The sequence below is a fragment of the Mustela erminea genome, chromosome 6, assembly GCF_009829155.1.
Source record: "Mustela erminea isolate mMusErm1 chromosome 6, mMusErm1.Pri, whole genome shotgun sequence".
In the NCBI taxonomy this organism is placed as follows: domain Eukaryota; kingdom Metazoa; phylum Chordata; class Mammalia; order Carnivora; family Mustelidae; genus Mustela; species Mustela erminea.
The window spans coordinates 56,133,943-56,147,452 of record NC_045619.1 but is presented as its reverse complement, the minus strand read 5'-3'; the positions used below and the strand labels follow the sequence as shown (position 1 = coordinate 56,147,452).

At 48.3% G+C, this 13,510-nt stretch overlaps 1 protein-coding gene across 1 annotated transcript in view; it reads right to left on the bottom strand.

The window, feature by feature from the left end:
• Positions 1 to 330: 330 nt before the first annotated feature.
• Positions 331 to 13,510, bottom strand: part of FAM234B (family with sequence similarity 234 member B) — a 34,184-nt gene continuing 21,004 nt past the window's right edge. Inside the window, exons 6-13 of the mRNA XM_032347384.1 lie at positions 13,025 to 13,172; positions 12,309 to 12,450; positions 11,145 to 11,288; positions 10,890 to 10,971; positions 7,910 to 8,065; positions 5,381 to 5,498; positions 3,403 to 3,623; positions 331 to 2,820 (exon numbers count right to left, since the gene is read on the bottom strand). Coding sequence (XP_032203275.1) covers positions 2,815 to 2,820; positions 3,403 to 3,623; positions 5,381 to 5,498; positions 7,910 to 8,065; positions 10,890 to 10,971; positions 11,145 to 11,288; positions 12,309 to 12,450; positions 13,025 to 13,172 — 1,017 coding nt within the window. The 3' untranslated portion in view covers positions 331 to 2,814. The remainder of the gene's footprint in view (positions 2,821 to 3,402; positions 3,624 to 5,380; positions 5,499 to 7,909; positions 8,066 to 10,889; positions 10,972 to 11,144; positions 11,289 to 12,308; positions 12,451 to 13,024; positions 13,173 to 13,510) is intronic.

Sequence of the window (13,510 nt, the reverse complement as noted above, 5' to 3'; positions counted from 1 at the left end):
TGCCCTCGACACTGCTTATTACAGGGTCCTGCACTCACATAGTAGGGACCCAATGAAAGTTTAAATATTATCGTAGAAGCCACCAGGAAGCTAGAATACATGAGAAGTGTATGCAGGGACATGTAGGGACAGCATGCAGGGACAGGTCCACTTACAGAAATGGTCCACTGGAGTTATTCCTGGGGGATTTATGGAAAGGGACACTTCCCCAATGAACATACACTCCTCTCCGGATCCCCAACTCACTCACTCACACCTCCTTCCTCTTTTCCATCAAGGGAAAACAAACCACCTGATGGCTAAAAAGAACGAGAATGACACACAAGTATGTTTCCTATATAGTATTTATTTGTTCTGCAACAATTCACATTTTAAATAGTGCTTCCTGACAATATACCAGCTGGCTTGTCTGTAGTATGGGCAATAAAAGCAGCAATTCACATTCAAGGGGGTTGGTGTCAGCATACCCGACAGGGAGGCGGAGCAGAGAGCATCTGGGGGAGGGGAGGATGCTGTCTAGGGTGGAAGGAGCTACCCGGATAGCGAGGAGGAGAGCTTGGGAGAAGGAAGGTCCTTATACCCGCACAAGTCACGGCTATCCCTAAGAGGCAGTCACAGGGGCCTTGCTGGAGTGGGAGAAGGGAGGAGCGCTTCCTATCTTAGAGGTCCGGTAGGGTGGGTGCCTCCAAGGAGAAGGGAGTGTCAGGACACACCTGACCAGCTAACACCCATGCTGGTCACGTGAAGCTTCTGCAATCCTCTGCCACCACTCCAACCTGCCCTGGCTGTAGAGCCTGTCCTGTGTCTAGCAAAAATGGATTCAAACTTACCATAGTTAAGACAACAGTTTGTAAACACACCATGAAGAATTGAGGGACTGATGCTCTTCTAGCTTCCTCTTATTTCTGGGACTCACCCCGCATAAACACCATCTTCTACCCAAAAGGATACCCTCAAATCAGGCCCTCAGTAAGCGACTTGGCATTTTGCTCCTCTACCCAAAATGGCTTTCCCAGAAAGCCTCGACATGGTGAAGAACAAGGGTAAGAAGTAGATGGCTCAGCCCAGGCCACAGAACCACAAGTCAAGTTTTAGCTATTCAGTCAACTATAAATTAGTCCTCAGAATCCTCTAGTAGGCTAAACAAGATCCTAGAATCTTCTACCCAGATTCAAACTCTAGAAGTCAATCTAGAATCATCCCTATCCTCTTGGATATCCTCTCATTGTTCCCCCAAGTTCACAAAGCTTCCCAAAGTGTTGAAATTAAATTTCCTTTCAGGGCCCTAAGTCAAGGGGGTGCCCAGAAACCTGGCAGGCCAACCTGATATTGGTACCAACCTTCTGTTACGTCATAATGCCTACCACTGGGCAAATAATACACATCCCTTCAAATCTGAGATCCCTAAATTTCTGTAATCTCTATAAATTTGTCTCGACTCCCTTTATTAATACAAGCTAAAAAGATACAGGCTCAAGTAAGACAGAACCTGAGTTGCACTCGGGTATGACCTATCAAAATTATTCAAGAAGAAAGGTAGTTCTCCACCAGCTAATGTGGGACTTTCTGCTATATAAACAATGACCTAGAAGTTTAGAAAAGAACTTAAGAGAAGTAATATTTATGGAAGGGAGAAGTAAGCACTGGTGATAATTCTAAAGAACTTAACCAATTATAAAAGAGTATTTACACTGGAGTTTTCTCAAAATACAGTGTTTCAAAGGCTCTACAAGGAAGGAGATGTGCAGGCAAAATGGTTGCATGTGAGAGTCAAGGATAAAAATCCAGGAACAGCTTTGCTCTCATGCAAGCAAAGCAAAACTATCTCTGAATAAGCGGACAAATGAGAGGCAGTACAGAGAATGGCCCCTAGGAGATGCTAAGAGAGCAGAATGGAGTTATGGCAGGGATTAGGCTGCCTGCCTGAGTCGTTCCTGACTTCACAGACCTAGGACAGCACGCATACACACACACACACACACACACACACACCCCCAGCACTTCGGAAGTTAGCAGGGAAAAGGTCAGGACCAGCAGGCCAATCCAGACCACATGATACCACACAGACTCCATCAGAGGCCGCTCATGAACTACGCACTGCTCTTGCTCCCCTTCCGACAGGAATGTGGTGGTAGCTATGGTCACCAAGTGTGCAGAGATGGAAAGTTTGTGAGGTGGAAGGCTACTGAAGATAAAAGCTGCAAATGCGAGGACAGCTCCCTCAGCCTTCCACTGTCTTGTCTCCCTGCCGCTAGGGTAGGAAGAAGCCCAGGTACAGGCGATGAGAGAACACAGAAGGCAAGGACCAGTGACCCGGATCAGAGGCAGGGCACTGGAAATCTCAAGACAACCAAACAAACCAGGTGTACTTCAGAAGGACAAGAAACTCGGTCCCTGGAGCTTAGAACAGATCGAGAAACTAATTCATCATCACACCAATGCATACACACATGTGGCATAACGCAAAACAAAATGTTCCAGGGAAGAACTTCACTGGGATTTCCCAGCAGGAGTTTATAAATTAGACACACAAAAAATAAACCATAAGATTCACATTTCCAAACTATCCCTGGAGTGCCTAGAGGAGGGGGTTAATGCAGGGACTGAAAAGTTAGAGGTCAGATAACCCCAGCCCAATGGATCGTGCCGTCATCAAAGAACTCCAACGTGCCCTCCAAAGTGCTTTGTGATGATCGCACAGAGGTGGTAAAATGAGGTGAAGTGTTCCTTCTCTCCAAAGAACTGACTTGACGCTGCTGGGAGATAGATGGTACCACTCTGTTCACTTCTTCTGAAACGGAAGATTCCATCAGACTACATCTAGGGGAAAAAGTGCAGGTATCAGCGACTTTCATTCCTTTCATGACAGAGCGATGGAGGAAACCCAAGCTATTTCTCTACTCTTCTGTCCTTCTGCTTAACCTGGAAAGCTCATAAGTCCTTCCTGAAAGATCCAGAAACCTTGTTTTTTTCCATGATAAACTCTTGAACATTGAACTAGACCACAGTATTTGAGGGCTGTGAGGGTAGCAGCCAGATAATTCTTTGGATACGTAACTGCTCCAAGTGTGGCATGCTGTTAGCCTTGCCAGCCTCTACCCAGAAAATACTGGTCGTGCCCACCCCCTCAGTCACTGAGACAATAGACACCATGACCCCACATTTCCAAGTGTTCCCTAAGGGGATAGTACCATTGCCAGCTAAAAACAACTGAGTACCATTTCTGAATGGTCATAACGCACCTTAAAAAAACAGAGCTGCTCTCGAACAGCTGGTTCTTGACACCCGGCTAATCAAGAGGGCTCCTACTCCCATCTACTTTCTCGAGAACAAAGTTGGATTTGGTAGCATTTGCCCCAAACCCTTACTGGTAATCAAATAAACCATTCAGAAGAGATTCACCTGGTGGGGAGGATCAACAAACTTTATTCTAGAGAGGAATCTTCGCAGCTCCCCACGGCCAATTTTGGGGGTGGTGTCCTCAAGTTGGACCACCTGGCCTTCCATCAGCGCCCACCGTAGACTAAGCTTGCTGACCACCAGGGGTGCCAGATGGCCTTCGGAGCTTGGCCCTGTTGTCCTGGTAACATAAAAGGCATCTTTCCAGAGGTCGTTAATTCCAACTGAGGAGGACAAAAACAAGAGCGATTAACGAGGACAATACTTCTGCTAGCAGGGGCGTGGCTTGATTCTGCAACTAGATTCATTCATTTATCTACCCCTTCATTAATTCGTCCACAAAGTTTACTGAACACTTATTAAATGCCAGCACTGGGCTAGACAGTGGGTGCACAGTGGGGAACGACAGGATGCCAGCAACGCAGCACATTCATTCCTCTTGGTCTTTAGACCCTTCCTTTCCTGAAGCTGCTTCTAAGAAAGCCCCAAATCAGGAAACGAGGATATGCCAACTATGGTGACAATTTGATAGCAAAGTGAGCACAGCAAACTAGAACTCTGGAGAATTCCTGGACTGTCAGTACACGGTCACAGATGCTATCTGCTTCACCAGCTCTTATTTTGCCTTATCCTTAAAACAGCCGTTGCTAAAAAGGGTCTCGATTCCTAATTACTACTATTTAATGTTCACTGAATAATGTTTTTCACTAATACTGAAAAACAACTCAGGGGCACCTGCCTTCAGCTCATGATCCCAGGGCCCTGGATTCAAGCCCCACATCAAGCTCCCTGTCCAGCAGGAAGCCTGCTTCTCCCTCTCCCACTACCCCTGCTTGTATTCCCTCTCTCGCTGTGTCTCTGTCAAACAAATAAATCTTAAAAACAACAACAACCCATCAACTCATTTAGATCCCACCACAGGATTCTGTAGAATGCCACCTCCCTGACCCTGCTCCCCACCACACACAAAGCCAGGGGGCAGGGGTTCTTGCAAATTCCTTGTGAAGTATTCTTCCTAATGTATCCCAACAAACTGAGAGTCACAAGCACGTTTTAACTTCCAGGCAAATGAGTTTGTACATGGAGAGCAAGCCTCTGAATGGCAAGAAAATACGGAAAGACGTAAAGGAGAAGTGGCCCATCTGGTTTTCCTCACCCCATACCCTCCACCCTCCCCTCTCCGGCCACAACAAGAACTGCACACTCCCTCAGTTCAGAGTGAGGCAAAGGATGTCTGAGGAAGAGCCCATCAGACACTTCAAGACCAGGAGGTCGCAGTGGCTGAGTTTCCAGGGTTCTGACTGCCTGAATTACTGGTCTCTAATGATATTTGATCCAAGTTTTGCTATATGGTATTATTTATATACATACATAAAATTGAAGACTACTTCCAAATGTTAACAGGGTAACAAGTGGTCAGATTCTGTGCGATTTTTCTTTTTCCCTTAATTTTTCTCTTGGCAGCCACTTCTATGCAAGGGGCATGTTTACCTGCACTAGTCAGAATAAAGTCTCCACTGATCCTACACCAATGTCCTAGAGACAACATGCTACCCCCACCATTTTCCTCACAGGTAATTCTAAATCCTCAGCTCCTAGAGGGTCAAGAGTCTAGTCTTACTTGTACTCCCAGCACCAGCACCGTGCCCGACACACAGATGATGCTCAGCGAACGTCCACTGAATGACGCTGCGTGAACCACATCTACCTGAGGACCTCTGAGACGGGCCACACTTGCCCTCAGCTTTCAGCCTATTCCGAGGGCTGGGTCCTTAGCCTGAGAGCCTGCTGCTCCTCCCAGAGGGGCACTCCGGCCACCGCCCTGAGGAAGCCTGGGAGCGGCTCAACTCCCCCACCCCCTGCTGCTGTTTGACGACACGCATCCCTCCCTCACTGAGACAGCGGGATCTTCACACACACACAGCCAGTACACTGTCTCCCCTCATCTGTGCACACACCCCCCACCGTCACATCACATTACCCTCTGAAGCCGTCACTGTGCCTGTGGCATTGGCCAGATCCAGAAGAATAGAGGGGAATGCTGGATGCAGGAGGTACAGGTGGTGAAGGCTGGGTGGCCCAGTTCCGGGGATGACATCCTGACAGTGAGAAGCAAAAGGGAAGAACGTAGTTAACTCTCATTCCCACATGTGACAGCCCTCCAATGAAAAGGGCAGGGGAGACCGCGGTGATTGCGGACTCCTCTCAGAGGCTATGACCTGACCCCCAACTACAAGCATGTGTTCGAGAGAAACTCTCATATACAAGAGACACATTCCAGAGAGTTGAAAACAGACTAGTCACCAACTTCTTCAAACCACTAGAGCTAGAAAATGCTTTCTCCCTTATGAGAAAACAGAGAATGGAAATGTGCATGCCTGGATGGGAAGAACCCTTCGTCTTCTGCCTGCGGGAGTATTAGAACACTGGGCCATCTCCTGCAGTAGGTGGGGTTTTGTGGAAACAAAATGTATACATGAAAAGACACCTCTTCTCATTGGATATTGAAGCCAATTACAAATATCAAGCTAAAATCCCAAAAATCTCAGTTTCTAAAAAAAGCAGAGCATTGCCCAGACAGAAGAAAATCATTAATTATAAAACAAAAATTCCAATTCCAAGTGGCAGCCCCCCAAGTCCCCACAGCAGAAGAAATGCACACAAGAACTGCCCTTGCCAGCCTGACCTCTGTGCAGGGATGATGTTCGGCTCACACGCACGCGTGTGAAAGACCATGTACAGGTCAGTAAATGATTGCTCTACTGGAGCTCCTTGTGTGCCTCCCCCACCCTTGGCCGCACTAGTGGAGGAAACAGGAATCCTGTATTCTTAGCATAAGAAGCACATGAACGGAGGAGGAGCACAGGCAGGAGGGCTACAGCTGCACTGCCCCCACGTGCCGCGCAGCAAAAGAGGGCATTTCCCGGACCCTCAGAGTCCCACACCTGACAGGACAGACTTCTGACTCCGTCCACATGACAAGCAAAGAGCCAAACTCCCTTCTCAACGTCAAGGGAATGGAGGCCAAATTCCTCAGCCTGAAAGCCAGGGTCTTACACCACTTAACCCAAATCTGCCTTTTCCAGCCTCTTCCTACCGTTATTCACCTGGCCAGCCAAGCTTCAGGAATGTCTGACTGGCAACTTTGCTCCATCTAACCTCTGCCTACACCCATCTAACCCTACGTCCCCCTTAGGCGTCTAACAATCCTCTGGAGCCCATTTCCACGACTGAAAACAATCCTCATCCTTAGATCCCACATCTGAAGGCCACCTCTTTTAGAGAAAGCTCCCCAGCTGCCCTCCCTTTGTGCTTCTAGCTAAATCTCTTATTTGTGCTTCTATTACAGCATCTGTACCACACCTTTGTTTTGAGGTTATTTACAGACACTTACATTGGAGAGTCACCTGTTCTAATCCCCTCGCTTTATTAAATGAGGAAACCAGGAAGTTAAAATGTCAGGTAAACTGTCGTGGGCACATGTTAGGGCAGGGCAGAGTTACAACCATAATCTAGATTTTGAGTAAATCTGATCCTCAAAATGAGGGACTATATTAGCATCTTCATTGATGGATAAAGAGCATGAGGCTCAGCAAAGTTAGATGGCTTGTCCAAGAGTGCATAGTCAATGAATTCAGGATTCTTCGTCCTTCTGGGTCCCCCCAGCAGACCTTCTCTGAGAGAGCACCAGCACGGTTTCTAGTCTATCCTTAGGTCCCTATGGAGAACATGGTGCCTGGCACAGAGCAGGTGCTGGTCAAGATAGGCTTTATTGAGGGGCACCTGAGCGGCTCAGTGGGCTAACCATAGGCCTTCAGCTCAGGTCATGATCCCAGGGTGCTGGGATGGAGCCCTGCATAAGGCTCCCTGTTCAGCAGGGAGCCTGCTTCTCTTTCTGTCTGCCACTGCCCCTGCTTGTGCTCTCTCTGACAAATAAATAAAATCTTCAAAGAAAAAAGAAAGACTTTGGAAAATCTGCCTTCTGGGCATCGGACCTTCTCCCCTGTAATTCCCCCAGACAAACCCTCAACCTCAGCTTCAACGATATTCTCTCCAACTGCCTGGCCATCCCTGCCCCATGCCATTTTTGCAGACTCAGTTTATTCACCTCGAAGCCCAGCTTCACCCACATGAACCCTCCTCTGCCCCCTCCAGACCAGTCACCGTTACTTCTCTTTGACCTACAGCACATGTGAATCATCTGGAATTTTGGACCTAGCATCTTGTGAGGACCTATGCCTTATCTAGCCTCCCACTGTTGGCAGCCAGCAGCCAGGGGCTGCTATCAGCTTTCCCTTGACTGCAGCTGAAAGGCAAGGCCAGGACAAGCAGAGCTCAGGAGGGAGCAGGTTCTAGCCCTGCCCATCGGGTGCTGCTATGTTTTACCCACAACCACCTAGCAGCGTGGCTGCTCCACTAAACCTTCCAGACCCAGTCAGCTCCGCGGAGCAGCTGTCATCTCACTGAGTGACGGAAGGACCCCCATCCCACACCCCCCAGGCTCACTCACAGAACTGGGAGACGCAGCTGACGTCCCTTCAGCCCAAAAGAGGAAGACAGACTTCTGGTCTGCAGTCATTGCTGAGGTGGTTGGTGTCTCTTTCAGGTGACAGGGAGCACTGTAACTCCAGGGAATGGAGCCTGAGTCCCCATCCACCACCACCATCTGCAAAAGAAGAGACAGTGAGGACAGCCCACCTTCAGAAAGGAAGCAGGCTGCGGCGCCCGGGGGGCTCAGTCAGTTCCGTGACCAGCTCCTGATCTCGGCTCAGGTCGTGATCTGAGATGGAGCCCCACATCAGGCTGTGCAGCAGGCATGGAGCCTCCTCAAGATTCTCTCTCTTCTCCTGGCCCCCCCACCCCCCCCACAAAAGGCAGCAGGCCGAGGAAACACACAAGAGAATGAAAACTCATGTATATTAACAGGTTGAGCTTATTCCACATGAACATGCTAGGCATTCGGAAAGCATTAAACAGTGACTCGGGACCAGACCTAGTTTTCCACAGCCCTTGTCCCCACTTAGCAGAGTTTAAAGGTCTGCTGAATTCTCAAGCGGGAAGGGGACATTAGAAATCACCCAATCAGCCTGTCATTCTGCAAGTGAGAGAAGGCAGCTCGGGGACAGGAGGGAGCTCAAGAGTGCTCAGTGTCTGTGGCGGTCCTCATCCAGAAACAGCAGCCCTTTGGAGGGGAGGTGCTGTCACCAGACGCCCACAGCAGCACCTCCTGCCGGCTCCTTCCCTCCCACCACCGCAGCGCCCACTGAGGGGACGGTGACCAAGTGGATGCCCGTGCTACGCGCTGTGCTCCAAGCTTTACAGGCTTGACTCCTGGGCGTCACGCATACAGAGCTCAGCCCTAGGTTGGTCTTAAAGTCAAGACAGCACATCGAGACAGGCAAATCAACTAGGAGAAAATACACTCCTCAGCTGCATCGCTCACAGGATAACAAAGGGGACTGAGCTCCTAATCCCTGGCTGCACATATATCTCCTTCTCACCCCAAATACCTCATACCTCACAGTTTTAGAGCCTCTCCTTGGTCCAAATCCATAAGAAACTCCCCACCCAGCCCCAGCCCCTGTCCTCAGTGTCTGTTCTTCAGTGAGTGCAAGGACTGCACCCCTATCAACAATCACTTTCCTACTCTTCAGCCCCTCAGGCCTACCCTTCTGCATCCCTGCCCGGACTCTGCCACACTGCCTGGGGAAACAGCTACCCCCCACCCCCGCCCCGAGCCAACACTTCAAGATTCCCTCTGGTAGTCTCGGGACAAAAGTGTTGAGACACCACACTAAAAAACTGGATCCAGTCACATGCATTATTTTCCTGTCATGATAACCCTATGAAGCCAGGTGCTATCACAACCCCCACTTTATAGATATAGAATCTGCAGTTAGGTGAGGTTATGTAACTTGCCCGAGGCCACCGGAAAGTAGTGGAGCCATGATTAAATTCCAGGTCTAAAGCCCCAGCAACTCAGCTCTTAATCAAGCTATGTATACCCTTCTCCCTTAATCCTGCCAGGAATGCCAATGAAAATTCCAATCTCTACCTGAAATTATTTTGAAACACAATTGGACATTGTTTCTTTCCTACACAGCACTGCTGGAAGACTCTCCCTGAAGTGATGCCTTTATCATCAGCTCTGTCCTCCACTCAGGTCCAAATGACCCCAGTGCCCCCAGTATGTTCACCTAAACGCTGCCGCCCTGCTTTCCAGGGCCTTCCATCAGCTGAGCTCACTCAGAGCTCTGTGGTGGAAATGCCCCTTGGCTCCTCCTTACATATCAATCCAGTGAACCACTTCTCTGCTTTCAGGATGTGAATATCTAGCCCGCAACCAACACAGAGCACCTCTTGACTCCCTTCCTTCTGTCTGCTCCCTGCGCCTCCATGGCATTGTGCGGACCTCCACCTAGCACACGCCGTGGCGTGGCAGAGCCGTGTGCGTATGCACACCCCAGAGACCAGGAGCTGCATGGGACCAGGGTCTTGTGTTCATTAACTCTGTGTCTCCAGAGACATTATCTGTGCATCTGGAGCAGAACTTGGTGGACCTTAGAGGCAATGATTAACTGTTGAGTTGGCTCCCAGAGAACAGTGTGAAATATATAAATACATATTTTAGAGTGAAGAAAAACACAAAAGCTAGGTTAATTATTAAAAAAAAAATTTCAAAACCTTAATTCTCCCTATAATAAGAATGAAAACTGGGAGCGCCTGGATGGCTCAGTCATTTAAGCATCCAACTCTTGATTTCAGTGCAGGTCATGATCTCAGGGTCGTGAGATCGAGCCCTGCGTCCACTCCGTGCTGGGCATGTAGTCTGCTTGAGATTCTCCCCCTGCTCATGCATGTGCACACACACTCTCTCCTTCTAAAATAAATAAATCCTTAAAAAAGAGAGAGAGAATGAAAACTGCCTATCCAATCATTGTATCTTCACAATATACAACCTCACGTAAAATCAGAAAGACCTCCTCAGTGTCCCTGGAACGTGCCATACCATTCTGTCTCTGGGCCTCAGGCACTGGTGGTCCTGACCCAACAGGCCTTCCCATCCACCCCTCCTCATATAAATATAATTCAACTTTCGAGGTCCTGCTCATCTTTCCCTCCCTTATTAAGTCCTCCATAATAACCCAGCCACCCAGATATCCCGCCTTCTTTGAGAGCTTAGAAAACTAGTACCAAAGTACTAAGTTTATTTATGCCTCCCTTTCCCCACCGAGAGACTTCAGAAGGTTCTTACTGCCTAACTGTAAGAATTCAGAAGAGGGAATTCACATACTGGAAGGGGGTTAACTGGAAAAGCTTCCAATGCTACAGATCTCAGCACTAGCTTGTGAGTTTTCAGCTACTCTTTGAGTTCTCTGAAGGAAGGGACCATATGTTAGGTTCCTATTTCTCACAGTACCTAGCATACGGCTGGACACAACAAATAGACTTTCTAGATGTTTTCATTGATCTGAGTCCCAAAGTTTTACCTTTTTCATCCCAACTCCATCCTGTATCTGGAGAAGGAAGTCTAAGGTCTGATCATCAGTGAAATACCCAGGAGTAGGCTGGCTGCAAATGAGAACAAAATTAAGCGATCAGTAGTAAAGCAGAAGGAGAGGAAAACAAGGACTTCTTTCTCCCTCTTCCGCACCACCCCAGGAATCAAGCAATTGTTCTGGGCAATTTTTAAACATGGGAAAGCAGATCAAAACTACAACCCTTAGGAGGAGCACACGGCAAACCTGTGCAAGCCTTGCAGGCTCAGTGTCCAGGAAGGTGTAAGATTTTGCCCCCGCAGTAGGATGAGGCCTTGTCTGGTTGTAATCAGGAGGTTGCTGCAGTTGGAATCAGGTGCCTTCACCATCTGCAGTAGCTCAACACCATCGCTGAATTAAACAAGACCCAATGGTTAGTCTCTGGCTTGGATGAGATTCTGGAGCCACAAGTTGGGGCTCTTTCTCTCGGGGTACGTGTTTCTCTATACTCTTGTATTCACCTCCCACCATGATCTTACGAGGGAGGCACTGTGTCGTTCCAGTTGAATCTCATTTTAGAAAGCAAGAATCCCTGGAAAATTCATTCCAGTTCAAAAGGAACTCCTAGGAGAAAGGCCACAAGGCCAGATCTCTCACGTTGGATACTCTGGGGGAGGTTAACAGAGCCAAAGATAATGGCACGGAAAGCAGATGGAGACCCGGACAGGAGGACTGAGATTGTCACTGAACTTGGACAGGAACCCATGGTCTACACTGCATTGAATTATTTCTTTTTCTGAACAACTGGGACCATTCCATTTAATACCTGCCCAATTCTTACTGAAACAATGTGCTAGTGCCTGAGAAAATGCTAGAAGATGATCTGAAACTTCTGACAGAAGAGAATGAAGACAATCACTACCCCAGCCTGGGGTTAAATGGGTAAAATCCACCACATGTGACAAAGGACATGCTTTTGATTAAGAAATAAACAAGAATAAAAAATAAGATTTCATGGATGCTAGTCTTGCTCCTGTCAAAACGATTCTTCAACTAAGAGAAAAACAGAAAAGGAGTAGGGCAGATACTTCTGCCCAGTTTACAAGCAGGTTTTTTTTACATAAATCTCTCTCCCTGCCTAGAGGTCTCCCCATCTCAGCCTGCCCTTCTCTGACTCAGAACGCTAAACAGATCTCCTTCTTTGCAGTCTGTGTGTAGAGTGATCACAAATCATGATCACCAACACCTTATGTTCCCAAGAAAAGAACGTATCTACCTCACCAGATAGGAAGATGGTATATGAAGGCTAGCGCTCTTTCCCCCACAGACCTCTCTGGCCCCTTATTCACCGGCCCAATTCAAACGCGGAGACTCCATGACTCGTAAGATCTGAGGAGATTGAACTGCGACAAGGTCAGATATCTGCCCTACCTGTAAATGTCAATGAGCTCAGACAGGTTGATGGATCTTCGCTTCTCCCATTCCGGCTCTTCTATCTGCAGAGAAGGTGGTAAGCTGTCTCGATTTTGGGCCTGAACAAAAATGTCCCGCAGGGCGACAGCTTGGATATTTCCTAGCACCACAGGAAGAACCAACACTGAGAAGCTGAATTTACTAGAACTCTCCCAGGGTGAGGATCTGAGCGAGAGACACAGAGCCTGATCAGATGGGTCTCACAGGGGCCCCTGGGTGGCTCAGTCAGTTAAGCGTCTGCCTTCGGCTGGGGTCATGATCCCAGATTTCTCGGATAGAGCCCCACACTGGGCTCCCTGCTCAGCAGGAAGCCTGCTTTTCCGTTTCCCTCTGCTGCTCCCCCTGTTTGTGCACTCTCTGTCAAATTAATAGATAAAATCTTTAAAAAAAAAAAGAAGATGGGTCTCACAGATCCCACCCAGAATGGTTCAACATGGAATGGGGAAAGGAATGAAGCAGATTCTGGGCAAGAAGTCTTCTCTTTGGAGAAGGCAGCTGGGGAAAGCTGAGTTAATAACCGGCCACAGGTGGCAGAGAATGAGAGGCCCCTGGGATAGGAGGTGGCAAAAGGGCTGCCTGATGTCAGCAATTCCCAAACTTTCACTCTGTCTCAGAAGGGAGGCCTACCACACACACAGATGGGGAACGGCAAAAAAACTAGCTTTGCTTCTTACCAAAGCCAAACAGGATGTAGACAGCCCCATTTGTGGTGACATAAACCTGAGGACCAATCAGATTCCCCACTCCCACGATGTTGTACTTCACGGGTCGGCCCACTGGACTCCCTGTCCGGCCAGACACCAGCAGAAAGCACAGATCTGGCTGAAGAAGTGAAAAAAACGGAGTCAGTAGATGCCATATTGTTTCCTTAACCAAGTAGTTTCTCCAGACATTACTGATTCCTGATTAGCTAAGGGTTCAGAAACACTTCCCAAAGTTGGAAAGCATAAAGCCAAACCTGCTTCACGTTCTTCCCCTGGAAGCAAGAAAATGAAGCCAACGTTCCCATTCCTTTGGTAGATATGTGCAAAAACCATCTGTACGGTAGCTCAGGCAATTTCTCTGAAACACGGTTGTTTCTAGATGAAATCTTCTGAGGCACAGATTTCTAGCCCAGAGCTAACTACAGGACTGCTGACTCCCGGTCTCTACTCTCACAC